The 16,335-nt window shown below is 38.6% G+C and overlaps 1 protein-coding gene across 1 annotated transcript in view; it reads left to right on the forward strand.

The window, feature by feature from the left end:
- Window positions 1-12,778, forward strand: part of CPNE8 (copine 8) — a 269,455-nt gene extending 256,677 nt beyond the window's left edge. Inside the window, exons 18-20 of the mRNA XM_044280216.1 lie at window positions 4,083-4,140; window positions 7,503-7,576; window positions 11,069-12,778. Coding sequence (XP_044136151.1) covers window positions 4,083-4,140; window positions 7,503-7,576; window positions 11,069-11,257 — 321 coding nt within the window. The 3' untranslated portion in view covers window positions 11,258-12,778. The remainder of the gene's footprint in view (window positions 1-4,082; window positions 4,141-7,502; window positions 7,577-11,068) is intronic.
- The last annotated feature ends 3,557 nt before the right edge of the window (window positions 12,779-16,335 follow it).

Consider the following 16,335-nt stretch of genomic DNA (forward strand, 5'->3'; position numbering starts at 1 on the left):
TCAATGTTTTCTTCACTATTGTGTAATATATTTATTTTATTTTGAAGCCAAGTTGGAGTCTACTGAATCCAACTAAAACTAACTATTAAATCCATAGTATGTAGTCTGTTCTTTTACATATAACATGTTAATTACTAACTTCCCACTAGATTACTGTAGGAAAAGTAATTAATCTGTTGACTCAACTCCTCTTCTTATATTAAAACCTGCACATAAAAAGAAATCCTAAACATTTTGATGTTTCTATTTTGATGATACTGGTGACTGCAACGAGGGGTGGATTAACCCTTTCACCCCGCCCAGTGTAAATGTACGCCAGTGGCTGGGCATTTCAAAATGGCCCCCAGTCGCGGACATTTAGCCCTCCATAAAAAACTGAAATGTGTAAAAATTATTAAGAAGGAAGTCATCATAGGCCGAGGGCTGTCTACTCAACTTGGATCCCCTCCCTCCATGTGCCGCCCAATATTTTATTTTTTATTTTTTTCTGTATCAAGGGGCTGCAGCACTCCATGAGCACTTATGCCTCTTCCTAGGGCATGTGACATCATATTCATCAGTCACATGGCCTAGGAGCAGTTCAGTCCCATCCAAGTAAATAAAGCTATGAATAGCCCTATCAAATTGACAGAGCTGTGCTCGGTAAGCAGTGAGGAAGCCATTGGAGCACCATGATCTCCTCAAACAGCTGATCAGCAAGGGTCCTGGGAGTAGGACCCTGCCAATATCATATTGATAACCTATCTTGAGGGTAGGTCTTCGGTATTTAAATCCTGGAAAACCCATTTAACTTATGTTATCTGTGGTTTTACATAGGACTGCAAGTACCATCTACTACATTATCTGTACTCAACATCTTTGAGTACAAATAATGTAGTAGATGGCCGCTCAGCTTAAGGGGGGGGCACTGCAATGCTGAATGCATTGTAAGTGTTTGGGGCCTTATTATAATCCGCCACTGAATGTATTGAACTAGCAGATACTACCCATGTAGCAATGTGACCTCTTATTTTAAATGTTCAGTTTGTAGGCCATGTGTTTAATCTTAACTCACATGTAACTTATGATGTAGGAAAATATAATATGCATCATCAATACATATGCTGCCTTTCCATAATATAATGTTAAATACAAGGACTTATTAAATAAATCTAGAATTTTAAACCACTTAAAACAAAAATGATATCCTTGAGAGATACATGACTATATGTTAAGGTCTCTCAGTGCATGTTATGAGAAGGCGTAATAGATAAAGCAGATGGTTTTGTGGTCTAAGGTAAAAAAAAAAACTAGTGATGTGTGGGCAAGGGTCCATTTAGGAGTGTGGCCTGTGCATGTTTCTAGATGGAAGTTACAGTATGGGCAATTTATGTTTGTGAAGGTTGTCATACATTCATGTCATTGTATAACAGTAGGGATAAGTCCGAGCAACTGAACTTCTAGGTTTTTTTCTCTAGTCATCCAACCGGATTTTTCAATTAGAATTTTAATTTATGGTCAGTTTCTTTTTTTTTTAAAGTTTGGAATAAAACCTTTGTACCATGTGAACCAGTACATAGAGAAGATAAAAATGTTGTCCTCAGTCAAAAGGTATCTATCTACAACTGAGGACTCTGAAATTATATCCTAACTTATTAAAAGTTACTGTATTGTGCAGTAGGGAGACAATCCATACTTATGGGAGAGTGATGCTCCATGATGACCCAGCTGATGTATATATGCCATTTAATTGACCATGGAGCATGGAAGATGAGATAAAGTGCTTGAGACAATGTCTGTTCAATATCCATTTTCTTTTTCATCTTTCCACAATGTAATGTGCATTTTCATTAGTCTGTTCTCCCTTACTAATTTTCTGAAAGACCTTATCAAGTGTTAATTAGAAATGTGTCTGATCAGTTCACGGCTGTAGTCATTTAGAGGCAGCTGTAACTTACATGTATCTCTATTTTGTACGAAACGTAGAATAGATAATAATAGACTGAATATATCAATATATTGCAGTTGATGGTACCTATGGGGCAGAAGGTCACTTATTTACTCCAATATAAAAAGTGTCTGCCTTGACATTTTCTTGATACATGTATTTTTTCGGTCATTGCCTTGCTTTGGGCAGACTTTCTAAATTATGTTCCAAAACTAGCAGATGTTACGCACTTGCTGAAAGGAAGAGGACTCTAAATTATTTATTTCTAAATGTTTAAAAATAGTTCTGATAAATTGGATTGTTGTCAGTATGAGCTGGATGAGTATAGGGGAGGCTGATATTCACAGCTGATAGAAAGCTGGAAAGTCTACAGCAGAGTTCTTTGTGGTCACTCATTGCTATAGACTGTGCAGCCTATAAATTATATTTAATCACATTAGTAAGCAGGATTGCATTTACTAAAAAGCTGAATGAATGGTTAGAGGAAAATTACATAGCTCTTAGTTAATAGTGTGTAATTTGTGTCACAAACACGTTTAAATAATATAAGTGGCCAACTCTTGGAATTTTCCAGAAAAATTGGATGACTTGAATTTCTTTATATTTTTCCCGGGGACTTCTGTTAGCATATTGTCCATCATCACATATCACTTAGAAGAACCCCTGGTTTTCAATGAATGTTTCTGAAACTGTAGCGGAAAAGGAAGGGAGGAGGAAACTTCAGCTGTCAAATGGTGGTGGTGGGGGCGGGATATTTACTTGCTGCCCTTTTGAGAATGAATTTTTGTAGGTTCAATTTAGGGATGTAAATTACAACTGATGATATAATGCAACAAGTACTGCTCATTTCTTATTTAAATTCCACTTTAGAATTGATTATTGCCCACTACATACAGTTCTCCAAATTTTGACTTACCTGAGAGCTGACATTTTGAAGTCCACTTGTTGACCTTTACTAGGTCACAGCTAACACTTATCTGACTATGATTTAGCACTATATCATGTTTGCAATGCATGATAACAATAACATATAACTTTACCTGTGTTGTCATTAGATGCAGGTGACAACCGCGTCATTAGACTTAGATGAGATTTACAGTGCATCAATATCTGATCAGTGAGGGGCTGATGCCCCACACCCCCTTGATCAACTCTTCCCTGTGGCCTCCGGCGCTGTTACTAGCACCTTCAATGCTGTATGGAACAGCTGATTGTCAAACCTTCACTGATCAAAAATTAATGACCTATCCTTTAACTAATCCTATTTTGAAGACTTCCAGCATTTGTAAGCAGAATTTTAATTACGCTTTCAGTTTGTTCAACCATTCCTCCCAATTTTTTTTTAAAATTGTTGTAGTTGATTTTTAGTTATTCTCAATTATTCTATTTTAAAACCTCATTTAGCAGTCAACCAAATCATATTTCATTGTGTTTAAGGTTAACAGAGAAGTCTGTTCAGTTTTTCAAAAACTGAATACCTGCCAACTATGTTATCAGTGCAAATGTGCACCAAGTCTGCCTGTCTGCTTTTTGTAGTGAAAATAAGTATATATACACTGAACAAAAATATAAACGCAACACTTTTGGTTTTGCTTCCATTTTGCATGAGCTGAACTCAAACATCTGAAACATTTTCTACATACACAAAAGACCCATTACTCTCCAATATTGTTCACAAATCTGTCTAAATCTGTGTTAGTGAGCACTTCTCCTTTGCCGAGATAATCCATCCCACCTCACAGGTGTGGCATATCAAGGTGCTGATTAGACAGCATGAATATTGGACAGGTGTGCCTTAGACTTCCCACAATAAAAGATCACTCTGAAATGTGCACAGTTTTGCCTTACTGAGGGGGAACCAGTCAGTATCTGGTGTGGCCACCATTTGCCTCACACAGATTTAGACAGATTTGTGAACAATATTTAAGATTAATGGGTCTTTTGTGTATGTAGAAAATCTTTTAGATCTCTGAGTTCAGCTCATGCAAAATCGGAGCAAAACCGAAAGTGTTGCGTTTATATTTTTGTTCAGTGTATATTAGATTTATCTACCCTTTAAGTAAGAGCTGGATGTATTTACTTATGTGTGTGTGGTACATATTGCTAGGCTTCCTATTATTCCTATTTTATCTATATTATTTCTTTTTTGTTAAAGGCTTCCAAGCTTCCAATGTCCATTATTATTGTAGGAGTGGGACCTGCAGAATTTGATGGTAAGGTTTATGCCATATACTACACATTGTATTTTATGATATATTGCATGAATTTTAATTTTTTAGTATAGAAACTCTCAACTTGCTATTTTATTAGATATACAAAACATTGATTTGTGCGCATATAACCTATGTTTTCCCCTGTGCCATGTCACATCACCGTTTAGTTTTCTGTTCTCCTGATCCATCAGACAAACAGAAAAATAACAAAAAAATGGATCCTTTATTTTGAGCATCCATTGTGCTCATTTTGTATCAATTTTTGTGAGTTTCATCAGAGATCTGTTATTTCAGATGGAAGCAAAAGTCCTGTGTGATGGTCTCAAATAACTTATGTGATGAAAATGACAAAACCTATTGCAAAATGAGCACAACGGATGCTCAAAATAATGGATATGGGGTTTTTTTGTGTTTTTTTTTTTCTGTTCTTCTGACTGGTCAGACAGGTCAGAGGAACGGAAAAGTAAACGGTAATGAGAACGTGTCCTTAGTTAAAAGAAAAACTTGAGATTCTACTCGTCTATCCATCATCCAGACTAAATAGCAGTGAGTTAAATTTCTCCTATTCTGCAATGTGGGTCTGACTGTGACCATAAAAAACTGCAACGACTTCCAGGATCCTGCATCTATATACTTACATAAGCTTAATTTTGTAAGTGTAGTATGCCTGATTTGCAAAGTGGTACATAATAGCTGCAATTAATACAAGTCAAGTAAATATGCAGTTATACTTAACCGTTTCATGACCAAAGGTCATTGATGCCCCAGTGTCCAGGTCAAAATTTACAAATCTGACATGCGTCACTTTAAGTGGTAATAGCTTTGGAACACTTTTACTTATCCACGCCATTCTGAGATTGTTTTCTCGTGACACATTGTACTTCATGACAGTCATAAATTTGAGTCAACATATGCAAAGGCGTCCCCCTCCCTCTATTAACCTCATGGATGCCGCTACTGCGGCATCTATGGGGTTACAGCAGTGTCAGCATAGAGCTGACACACGCTGCCATCACACACACAAGGGGGACCACATCGGGGGCAGGGGGCAGCGCTGGAAACGGGGGAGGGGGGCAGCATTTTACTCAGATCGGGGCAGGGGGGGGGTCAGCATAAGAAGATTGACAAGACGGGGGCACAGATCGGGGCAGGAGGGGGCGGACCGCATCGGGGGCAGGTCAAGAAAAAGGAGCACAGATCGGGGGCTTCAAGGGGGCACAGATCGGGGGCTTCAGGACACCATACCGATTTCAGGCTCTGATCTGCAGAGCGCAGATCAGAGCCTGAAACCGGCATTTTAACACTGCCGCGATCCGATTGGTTAGTCTGCACAGACTAACCAATCGGATCGATTGCCGGCAAGGGGCGACTCTGATTGGTCCCTTGCCGGCATTACTGCACTGTATGCTGTCCGTGACAGCAGCAGGGCAGGGGCAGAAGCTTTAATCCAAGCGCTTTGCAGCACTTGGATTAAAGAGCTGCCAGAACGTATATATACGTGGTAGCTGCACGGGGTATGTGCAGCTATCACGTATATATACAGATTGCAGACGTGAAGGGGTTAAAGGAAATGTGTCACCAACATTTTTTCTACCAGTTAAAACCAGATAGTGAAACAGATTCTTTTTTTCTTATCTTTTTTTATTTTCTGATTGCATTGATTGATTGTTTTATTCCATTTCCTGAACATGATTATGGAAGCTGCCATATTGCATGAGCTGTTTTGAACAGCATTTAGAAAGCATTAAGAAAATTGCTTTGCGGCAGCCCCATGGTCCATATACACAGTGGACAGGAGGGTGACCTCATTGACTTCTATGGGAGAGTTTTCTAGGCGTGCTCTGTGATCTGTGTAGAGGTTATTGTACAAGGAAAGAATAGATAAGCTCTGACAATCACCTATTGTGAATGGTGGATCCTGTCTTACCTGCCATTTTCATCCTGCATGTAATGATATTACCTCTGTGTATAGATAAGCAGGTAACTGCAGTAAAGTGATCTGTACAGGCCAAGAAATGGCACCTATTATTATTCTAATTGGCCATTTTTATATTTTTTTTCTTTACATATAGATATTGACATGGAAAATGAAAAATAACCAAAAATTCTTTAAAAATAAACATAAAAATGTGATTTAAACAAAAGGTTATTTTCTGATTGTACATTTCCTTTTCGAGCATTGTAATATGAAACACTTGAACAAAACAGCCATATCTTAAGAAAATGTCTGAACTGTACAATTAGAATCAGATAAGAACGTGTTCATAAACAAATGCACAATTCCCCAGAAAATAAATGTGCAATTGACGGATAATTTGGCAGATTCTTTGCCACAAGCTTACTGTCTAAAACAATCAATGATGAGTGGAATAAGTCAATACAGAAAAATGTGTTTTCTGCTTTCTTTTTGTTCCCCAGTCTGGCAAATGCTGTATGATGAATTTGTACAAGGAATGCCTTTTGTGCTTTAGAAAGATGAAATTTCAAAAGGCCACTACTGCATGCTACATATTGTTGTCTGTGTACTTTGATATAAATGTTTTCTTTCTAGCAAAATTGATTGTTCACTATTTTTATCAACATTTCTAAAATGGAATTATTGACCTAGGCACTTCCGCTATACTACATTGACAATTATTAGCTTTGTATCCCTTAGGCCTCTTTCACACTACAGTATGTTGAATTCAGTGTTTTGCGTTCCGTTTTTCACGGATCCGTTGTTCCGTTTTTTGCTTCCGTTGTGGTTCCGTTTCCGTTCCGTTGTTCCGTTCCGTTTTTCCGTATGGCATATACAGTATACAGTAATTACATAGAAAAAATTGGGCTGGGCATAACATTTTCAATAGATGGTTCCGCAAAAAACGGAACGGATACGGAAGACATACGGATGCATTTCCGTATGTGTTCCGTTTTTTTTGCGGACCCATTGACTTGAATGGAGCCACGGACTGTGATTTGCGGCCAAATATAGGACATGTTCTATCTTTTCAACGGAACGGAAAAACGGAAATACGGAAACGGAATGCATACGGAACACATTCCGTTTTTTTGCGGAACCATTGAAATGAATGGTTCCGTATACGGACCGTATACGGAACGCAAAAAACGGACCGCAAAACGGAAAAAAAAAACGGTAGTGTGAAAGAGGCCTAAACCCCATGTCACATGTAAGGTCCAACATAATGTACATGTGCATCATCACAGCATACCAGTCCACAAAAAAGTATCAATATTGTATTTTACTCTGCAATATTCTGAAGTGAAATGTTTATTTTACTCTACAACGTTTTTAAGATAAGCAATTGCTTTACTGTTTGATGCATAAAATAATGGCCATTATTTTTATTTTTTTTATTTCAAAGCAATGGTAGAATTGGATGGTGATGAAGTCCGGGTTTCATCAAGAGGACGGTATGCAGAAAGGGACATTGTGCAGGTAAAAATGTAATATTTTAGGACGTTATTTTTATTTCTTTTGGCGGAACGGAAATACAGACATATGGAAAGACCTGATACAGACATATGGAGTCTGATGCCTGCTCAATTAGTCTAATAACCATACTGTGACCACAGATTAACCCTTTTCCGCCCAGTTCCGTACACAAACAGCTTGGGCAAGTCTTTTAAGATAGTGCTAATAACATCTATCACAGAGATTCAACCCAGGAGCACGTACTCCCAGGCCTGCTACAGCTCTTCAAGCAGGGATCAGGGGAGCCGGACAGATATTGTGTGCGGCAGCCTTGGTCCTTCTGAATCGTCCAAGGGTGTGGCAGGGCGCCATAGGAACCAACATAGTGCAATTCTCATACACTCCAATGCTCCCAAAGCAATCTAGTGATTACATGTTCAAGTTCTCTATGGGAACTTTAAAAAAGTGTAAAAAAAAAAAAAGTTTTTTAAAATATTAAATATAATTATATAAATGATATATTAAATATAAAGTTAAAAACAAAAATTCAAATCACTGCCCTTTCCCCAAAATAAAAATATATAAACTTAAAAAAAACATCACGGGCATCATCACGTGCAAAAATACCCGTACTAATAAAATAGGAAAATATTTATCCCATACAGCGAATGGTGTAATGGAAAAAACATCAAAAACCACTTTTTGGTTGCTTTACCTCCCACAAAAAATGTAATGAAAAGTGTTCAAAAAGTCTTACACACCCCATGGTATAAATTAAAAGTACAGATTGTCACGCAAAAAATTAGCCCTCACACAGCTCCATAGACATAACTACAAAAAAGTTACAGGGGTCAGAATATGATGATGAATTTTTTTTTAAAGTTTTTTGTTGTTGTCAGTATAAAAAAAAAAAAAAAAAATCCAAGTGTGGTATCGCCATAATCTTACTGACCTGGAGAATAAAGGTAACAGGTTAGTTTTACCACATAGGGAACACCATAAAAATAAAGCCCATAAAACTGTGGCAGAATTGCATTTTATTTCCAATTCCCTCCCATTTGGATTTTTTTCCAGTGCCCTATTACATTGTATGCAATATTAAATGGTGCCATCAGAAAGTATAGCTTGTCTTACAAAAAAAAAAAGCCTCATATGGCTATGTGAATGGAAAAATAAAAAGTTTAAGGTCCCGGAAATGCAGCGAGTGAAAAACAAAAACGCAAAAATAAAAAATCTTCCGGACGAGAAGGCGTTAGTTGGGGATAATACGCATTTCTGAATACATCATGCAGTTGTATTTTTGTTCCTTTTTGTCTTATTGCAACGGATATTGACACATTACAATATCCTGATGAAATGTTTATTCGGCATTGGGACACCTTCAAAATCCAATTGATTAGTCACATATTAAAAATACTGTTGGAAAGGATGGAGACTTTTATGCATTTTGTGTAGGGTGACCGTACGCCCTCTTTTTCCTCCCACACATGTTCTCTTTCTGGTCTGGCCGGGTTTTATAAATTACCAATAATGAAGGGGGAGGGGGTCTGGGCAGGCAGACGTCAAAGACCTGTGATGACGTCACTGTCAAAAGATCAGTGTGGGAGGGGCCAGAGCTCAGCAGTGGAGAGGAGAAGTTGTAAGGACTTGTGATGATGTCACTGTCATGTGATCAGTGCAGGTGTGGGCATTGTTCAGCAGTGGAGAAGTGGGGAGCCTGAGAAACCTTGGTAGTTGTAGTCCCCTCCTCTTTTATACTCTCTCTCTCTCTCTGAATTGTCCACTGATATCCCATAATAATTGCGTGGGCATGCTGGTGGTTGTAGTCCTCTCCTCTTATACCTTACCCCTGTAATGTCTTCTCATATCCCATAATAATGGCCTGTACATGCTGGAAGTTGTAGACCTCTCCTCTTATACCCACTTACTGAAATATTCTCTGCTATCTTATAATAAAGGCCTGAACATGCTGGGAGTTGTATTCCTCTCCTTTTATACTTCCTCCCTGAAATATCCTCTGATATCTCATAACTAAGACCTGGCCATGCTGGGAGTTGTAGTCCTTTCCTTTTATACCTCCTCCCTATAATGTCCTCTGACATCACATAATATCAGCTCGTACATGCTGGGAGTTGTAGTCCTCTCATCTTATACCTTACCTCCTCCCTGAAATGTCCTTTGATATCCTGTAATAACGACCTGGACATGCTGGGAGTTGTAGACCTCTCCTCTAATACCCCTCCCTGTAGTGTCCTGTGATATCACATTATATAAGCCTGGTCATGTCGGGAGTTGTAGTTCTTTCCTCTTTTACCTCCTCCCTGTAATGTACTCTGATTGTATCGTCACCCACTATCCCGGGTATGGTATCCTTCTTTTGGGGGTTAGGAAAGTGGTCACCCTAGTTTTGAGCGATAGTCCTCTTAATCATAGTGATCATGAAGAGCAGTAGTGCTTGGATGCATAACTGTCCCTGACCTTGCCAACAGTATTTTTAGTATGTGACTAATAAGAATGTGGTTTTCAGTGTCACCCCGGAGCTGATGTTTCACTTCATTATAATAGTTTTCCCTGATATCCTGTGGAGACTGTTTATGAAATATTGTCATGTCTTACTGAATGCATTAGGTGTTGTGTCTCCATTTCTACAGAAAGTAATGTTTCCTCTTAGATTCTATATTCTATATTAGGGAAGGAATGGGATGGCATAGGGGTTCAGAAGCCCAGGATTTATCCATTGCAAATGACAGTGGAGAAGCTTTATTTATTTGTAAACATTACTGTATTTAGTGTATATTAGGGTCAGGGGGGAACTAACTCTCCTTAGGGAGAGAGCACCTTAATTAGTGTGAGGAGACTTATAGGCCATACATGCTCCTCTGTATTTCTGGGAGGGAAGGGATGCAAATGAGCTCTTAACAAGCTTTGCCTCTAATGCCACCAGATGTAAGGCAGCTATCCTGTAAGTCAATGTTCAGCTCTTAAAATAATCCTTGAGACATGACTTGGATATTAAATACGATAATAGCACCTCATCTGCAGACAGCTGTTTTGCGGTGATTGCCCCTCATCAGTGCAGAGCAGAGAGTACTGGCTTCACTGGGTGAGAGGCATTAGAGGCAGAGCTTGTTAAGACCTCATTTGCATCCTTTCCCTCCGAGAATTACACTGATTAAGGTGCTCTCTCCCTAAGCAGAGTTAGTTCCCCCCCCTGACCCGGACACAGGCCTCTCACCCAGTTAAGCCAGTACTCTCTGTTCTGCACTGATGAGGGGCAATCACCCCGAAACAGCTGTCTGCAGATGAGGTGCTGGCTTATTTAATATCCAAGTCATGTCTCAAGGCTTAATAGCTGCCTTACATCTGGTGGCATTAGAGGCAGAGCTTGTTAAAGAGTTCATTTGCATCCCTTCCCTTTTAGTGTATATTAGTAATGTAGCATTTAAAGCAATTAATTTACCTAAAAAGTTTAATTTGTTTTTGATATTGGACTATTTTTTATTTTATTTTTTACAGTTTGTACCTTTTCGTGACTACATTGACAGAACCGGAAACCATGTGTTGAGCATGGCACGATTAGCCAAGGATGTCTTAGCTGAGATTCCAGACCAGTTTCTCTTGTACATGCGATCTAGAGGATTCAAGCCATTTCCAGCTCCACCACCATACACACCAACCGGGCACCTATTACAGACTCAGATCTGACTAAAGTACAGTTCTTCCAACTTATTCTCGCAAGCTGCCTGGTCAGCTTCAAAGTAAGGTGCACTAAAACTGAACTTTTGACAGACCTGTGTATTTGGAAAAGCATCTGCTTTTTGGATCTAGAGGATTCTGTTTACAGACCAAAACTGTAAATATGAGTGCAAGAGAAAATAGAAAGATTTTAATACTCGTCAGGAAAAAAAACAAAAACTGTTTCCTATCTGAGTCTTATTTTTGTGATCATTCATTTTTATTCGAGTTTCGAACTGTTGGGGGAAGCACAAATCACACTTTTAATCCAAACCTTATTGTTATCCCTGACTGAGATCTACTTATGTGGGAATGCAATTCCTTGGTGTCAATGTTTACATGTTACTAATTTTTAACTTTAAGTACTTTTGTAATTATTCTTAAACAAAAAAGTTTGAAATTGTAGGAAATCCAGTGTCTTCTACCTGGCAATTAATATAGCCACAAAAAGCAATATCCATTTAAGAATCTCTTACACAAACCAAGAATTAAGCTCTGGCACAGTTTGTTTGTTTTTTAAAGAAGAAGTAAACCCTGAACTCTGGCACTTATTACCAGTCATCAGATGAAACATAGTTTAAAACACAACTCTTTTTTAGACACACAAAAAAAAAAAAAATGAAATGTGAGAATTTGGGGAAAACCAAAACAAAGTATTCTCTAGAAAGAGTATCTCAGAAACACTGCATTGTCAGATTAACATAGACAATGACAAGTGATAAAAAAAAAAAAGCATCTACATGCCTGAATGACTGTTTTCTTTTTTCTTTGTAATTATTTGTATTGTTTTAATAAGATGCATGGTGTCTTAATCTGTGTGTCAAAAACAGAACTCAACATATTGGGGTTTATTGTTAGCACTTAATCACATTAACGCCATAACGTATAGGTAGGTGGAAATGTGTGAAGATGTGTTGAAAACCTGTCTTCCATTGCTCTACATGAGTAATGCTAATGTAGGAGCGTTTGGAGTATTGAGGTCTCAGAGAAATGCGTGAGAAAAGCACGTGTGTGTAACTCTATACACAAAAACTATGTTTACTAAATTACCCAAATACATATATATGCTTAATCATATATAATAGTACAATGTTTTTCTGCATGTACAGTTTCTACAGCATATTCCACAGTTTTGTGCAACTCTGTGTCAAATACAATACATTATTCTAGAACTAATGGCCTTAAACACACACCCAGTTCCTCAAAATGATTGTGAATTGCCTTTAAATGATGGAAACTATTCTATCTTTTTGTGTCAACCTTGTAACTGCTTTGTAATGTAATTTGATTTGCATAATATATGCATAAATATTTTGTCTATTTCTATGATGTACTGTTCAAAGATAAATTATTGTAATTAGCCCTTTCTTTTGTAAGCATGGTAAAAGGTATTTTGCAGAATTAAATTATATCTGCGATTTTAGAAGATATATATACTTATGTAATGCGATATATTAATTTTTTATTATATTAAAATGATTGAAACACTCATGTGTTAGATGCCTTTGTGTGTACATGATGAAAATTGAAAAGGTTGCACAGGTTCAGAAAAGTTACACCGCCTGGAATTTCTAATTGCTAAATGAATTACGATGAAATGGCTTTGTAGGAATTGAGGAGGTTAAAGGTGCAATGTCAGTGAACCTTTTAATAATTAAATGGATCCAGTAGTGACAGAATATTCCACTGAATGATAGGGATTTTTAGCATGCTTTTTGTGTGCATACACCTGGAATATCAATCAAGTGACTGTGTTACAATTAGATGCAAGTAATTTTATTGGAACCACTAGCAGAAGGACCCGGCTTCGCACAGGTATACAGGTGAAACGTGAAAAATTTGAATATTGTGCAAAGTTCATTTATTTCAGTAATGCAACTTAAAAGGTGAAACTAACATATGAGTTAGACTAATTACATTCAAAGTGAGATATTTCAAGCCTTTGTTTGTTATAATTTGGATGATTATGGCTTATAGCTTATGAAAACCCAAAGTCACAATTTTGAGGTGCCCTTTGCTCAGGGGGTATGGATTAATTAGCTGACTAGAGAGTGTGACACTTTGAGCCTAGAATGTTGAACCTTTTCCTAAAATTCTAATTTTAAGTTGCATTAATGCAATTCCTTTTAATTTACATTACTGAAATAAATGGACTTTTGCACGATATTCAAATTTTTCGAGTTTCATCTGTATTTCATCTATTTCATTTAATGTTTGTGTGTGTTGTTAAAAGATATCGACAGTATAACAGTGACCTCTACAACACCCCGCCCCTTTAAGAGTGAACTCCACAGTCCCCACCCGTTAACACTGACCCCCCCCCCCCACAGTGCCCCGTCACTTTAACATGGGACCTCCACCGCAGCCCATCCCCTTAACTTTGACCTTCACAGCAGCCCGCCCTTTTAACAGTGATTTTCACAGCACCCCACTCCCTTGACAGTGACCTCCTCATGTGTCCGCCCCCTTAACAGTGACCTTCACAGTACCCCGCTCCCTTAACAGTGACCTCACAGTACCCTGCTGTGTTAACAGGGACCGCCACAGTGTCCGCCGCTTTAACAGTGACCTCCACAGCGGCCTGCCCCCTTAGCAGTGACCTCCACAGTGTCCTGCCCCTTTAATGCTAGGGCTACACTGCCACATGTGTTGCGCGACATTGATGTCGCACGACAATTTTTATAATGATAGTCTATGGTGTTGCACTGCGACATGTGACATACTGCGACACAACAGTCGCAAAAAATCCATCCAAGATGGATTTTTCTGCGACTGTCGTGTTGCAGCTGCAGCATGTCACATGTCGCAGTGCAACACTATAGACTATCGTTATAAAAATTGTCGTGCGACATCAATGTCGCGCAACACATGTAGCAGTGTAGTTGTGCCCTATGTGTCATACGACTTATTGTCACGTAGCCCAAGCCTAAAGCTGACCTACAGCAGTGAAGAAAAATGGCTAGGTTGTTATGGAAACCTGGAGTAAAACTGTGTGTATGTGGAGACTAAAGGCCTGCGAGCTTCTATTGGCTGATAAGGGACATGTGACTGTGTGTATGGCAGTTGGTATATGAAGAGAAAGACTTGCAGGCTTGTATTGGCTAATGCAATAATTTGTTGGTATTATCTCAGGAACTAGAGAACTGAGACCCGGTCTAAAACCTTCCCGGACACCTGATGTACCTGTGTTACAAATTTGGTGAAGATCGGTCCAGTCGTTTGGTCACGCATAAAGAACAGACAGACAGATGTGGGGACAGACAGAAACTTATTGTTTTCCGGCATATTACCTCCACAGTATTCTTTCCCAGATAGTACTAAGTGATATGTGTACTAAGTTTAGTAGAAATTGATCGATGAGTTTTTGAGTTACAGAGCAATATGTGTGTAGCAAAAACAGTTGGAGCATGCAGCTGCTGTGTAGGGGCATATGACCCCCACAAGATTTCTTTCCAGATAGCAAGAGATGTGTATACCAAGTTTCATTGAAATCGATGGTTGCATTTTTGAGTGATCACGGAACATACATACATACACACACACACACATATATACGTCCTTCATATATATACAGTTAGAAGTATGTGTGCATTTGCTCTACAATCATGAAAAATAATAGTGGACTGTATAAGGGTGTGTTTTAATAAACTTTGAACCGGAGTGGAAGGTGAATGGAAACAGATTAACCTCATCAAATGCTAGGAAAGTATGTACAGTTGCAAAAAAAAATTAACCCTTTGAAATGACTTGGAAAGCTGCATTGATTACTACAGTAATAAATGTGGTATGTTTACTGACAACCATGTGTCACTCTTTGGTGTGGGAGGGAAACACCACACCGAGAATAGGAGGGAAACAGGGAAGCAGGCCTGAGAACTAGGGAAGGAAGATGGACACCTCCTAGTGAAAACCCTAACCAAAATCCTCACTGACTACAAGTAAGAACAGTCCGCAAAGGTAGGCGAGTTCATACACAGGAATACCTCGAGTCCTATCTAGCCCTATAGGACCCTGGTACTATTGGCAGGGACGAGACTACATGTTCCTCTAAAAGGAAGGACAAACAGGAGTCTACTTCAGGCATAATACAAACAATAGCGAAATGCAACACACAGAACACAAACAAAATACAAAAGGGAAAGGAAAGAAAACTGCAAAGAGGCTATGGAAGCACCGGGAACTCAGCCGAGATCCAACCACAAACAATCCACAGGCACAGAAGCTATTAACCACACAGCATAGTGGGAGAAGCAACTATAAATAAGGATGGTTAAATGACCACATAAGCAACACCTGTAGGCAAGGGGTGTGGCCATTACCAGAAACAACACAGAAACCTATTGATCCTCAGATCAAACCACGTGTTGCCAGACTCACAGATCTCCTGCCACTCACTGTCACGGGACGTCCGTATAACTCGGGATGTCCGTGACACAATGTTATTCTAAACAAAAAAAAGATTGGTTAGTGTGAGGCATGTCTCAGTGTGTGCAACTCTCAGATGTGTTGAAGCTAGAAAAGGCTACAAAAGTATTGCTGAAAACCTGGGTGTACATCGCTCCATGCTTAGGCAAATTATCTATTAATGGAGAAAATTCTGGATTGTCGCTGCTCTTCTTTCTTCATGAAGAAAGGACAACAGGCAAACTTTCCATAGCAAGTTATGTTTCTGCAGTATGTAAGGGTTTAGTGACCCTTTGAATTACTGTAAGAGTACAATCGACAATCCCGAAAAAGGAATACAAAAGCAAAAGAACTGCAGAAGAGAAGACAAGCAACAATTCAAAAAATAAAGAGGAATTCCAGTAATTAACCTGTCCATAGACAGTAGATAAATATCACCACATTAGTACATCTCTTTTCTATACTTACAAATCCGTACATCATCACATACACACCTTCTGCTGCTAGGCCATGCAGGCCGCTACTTGAAAGCCACTTATTCATGATAATATACTTTTTTCTAAATTTAGCACCACAAGACAGTACCTTGTAAGCATCTCCAGTCGCAAAATAGATCACAAAATAGTTATGTAGGTACCTACATA

This window comes from Bufo gargarizans, chromosome 2 (genome assembly GCF_014858855.1).
Source record: "Bufo gargarizans isolate SCDJY-AF-19 chromosome 2, ASM1485885v1, whole genome shotgun sequence".
NCBI lineage: Eukaryota > Metazoa > Chordata > Amphibia > Anura > Bufonidae > Bufo > Bufo gargarizans.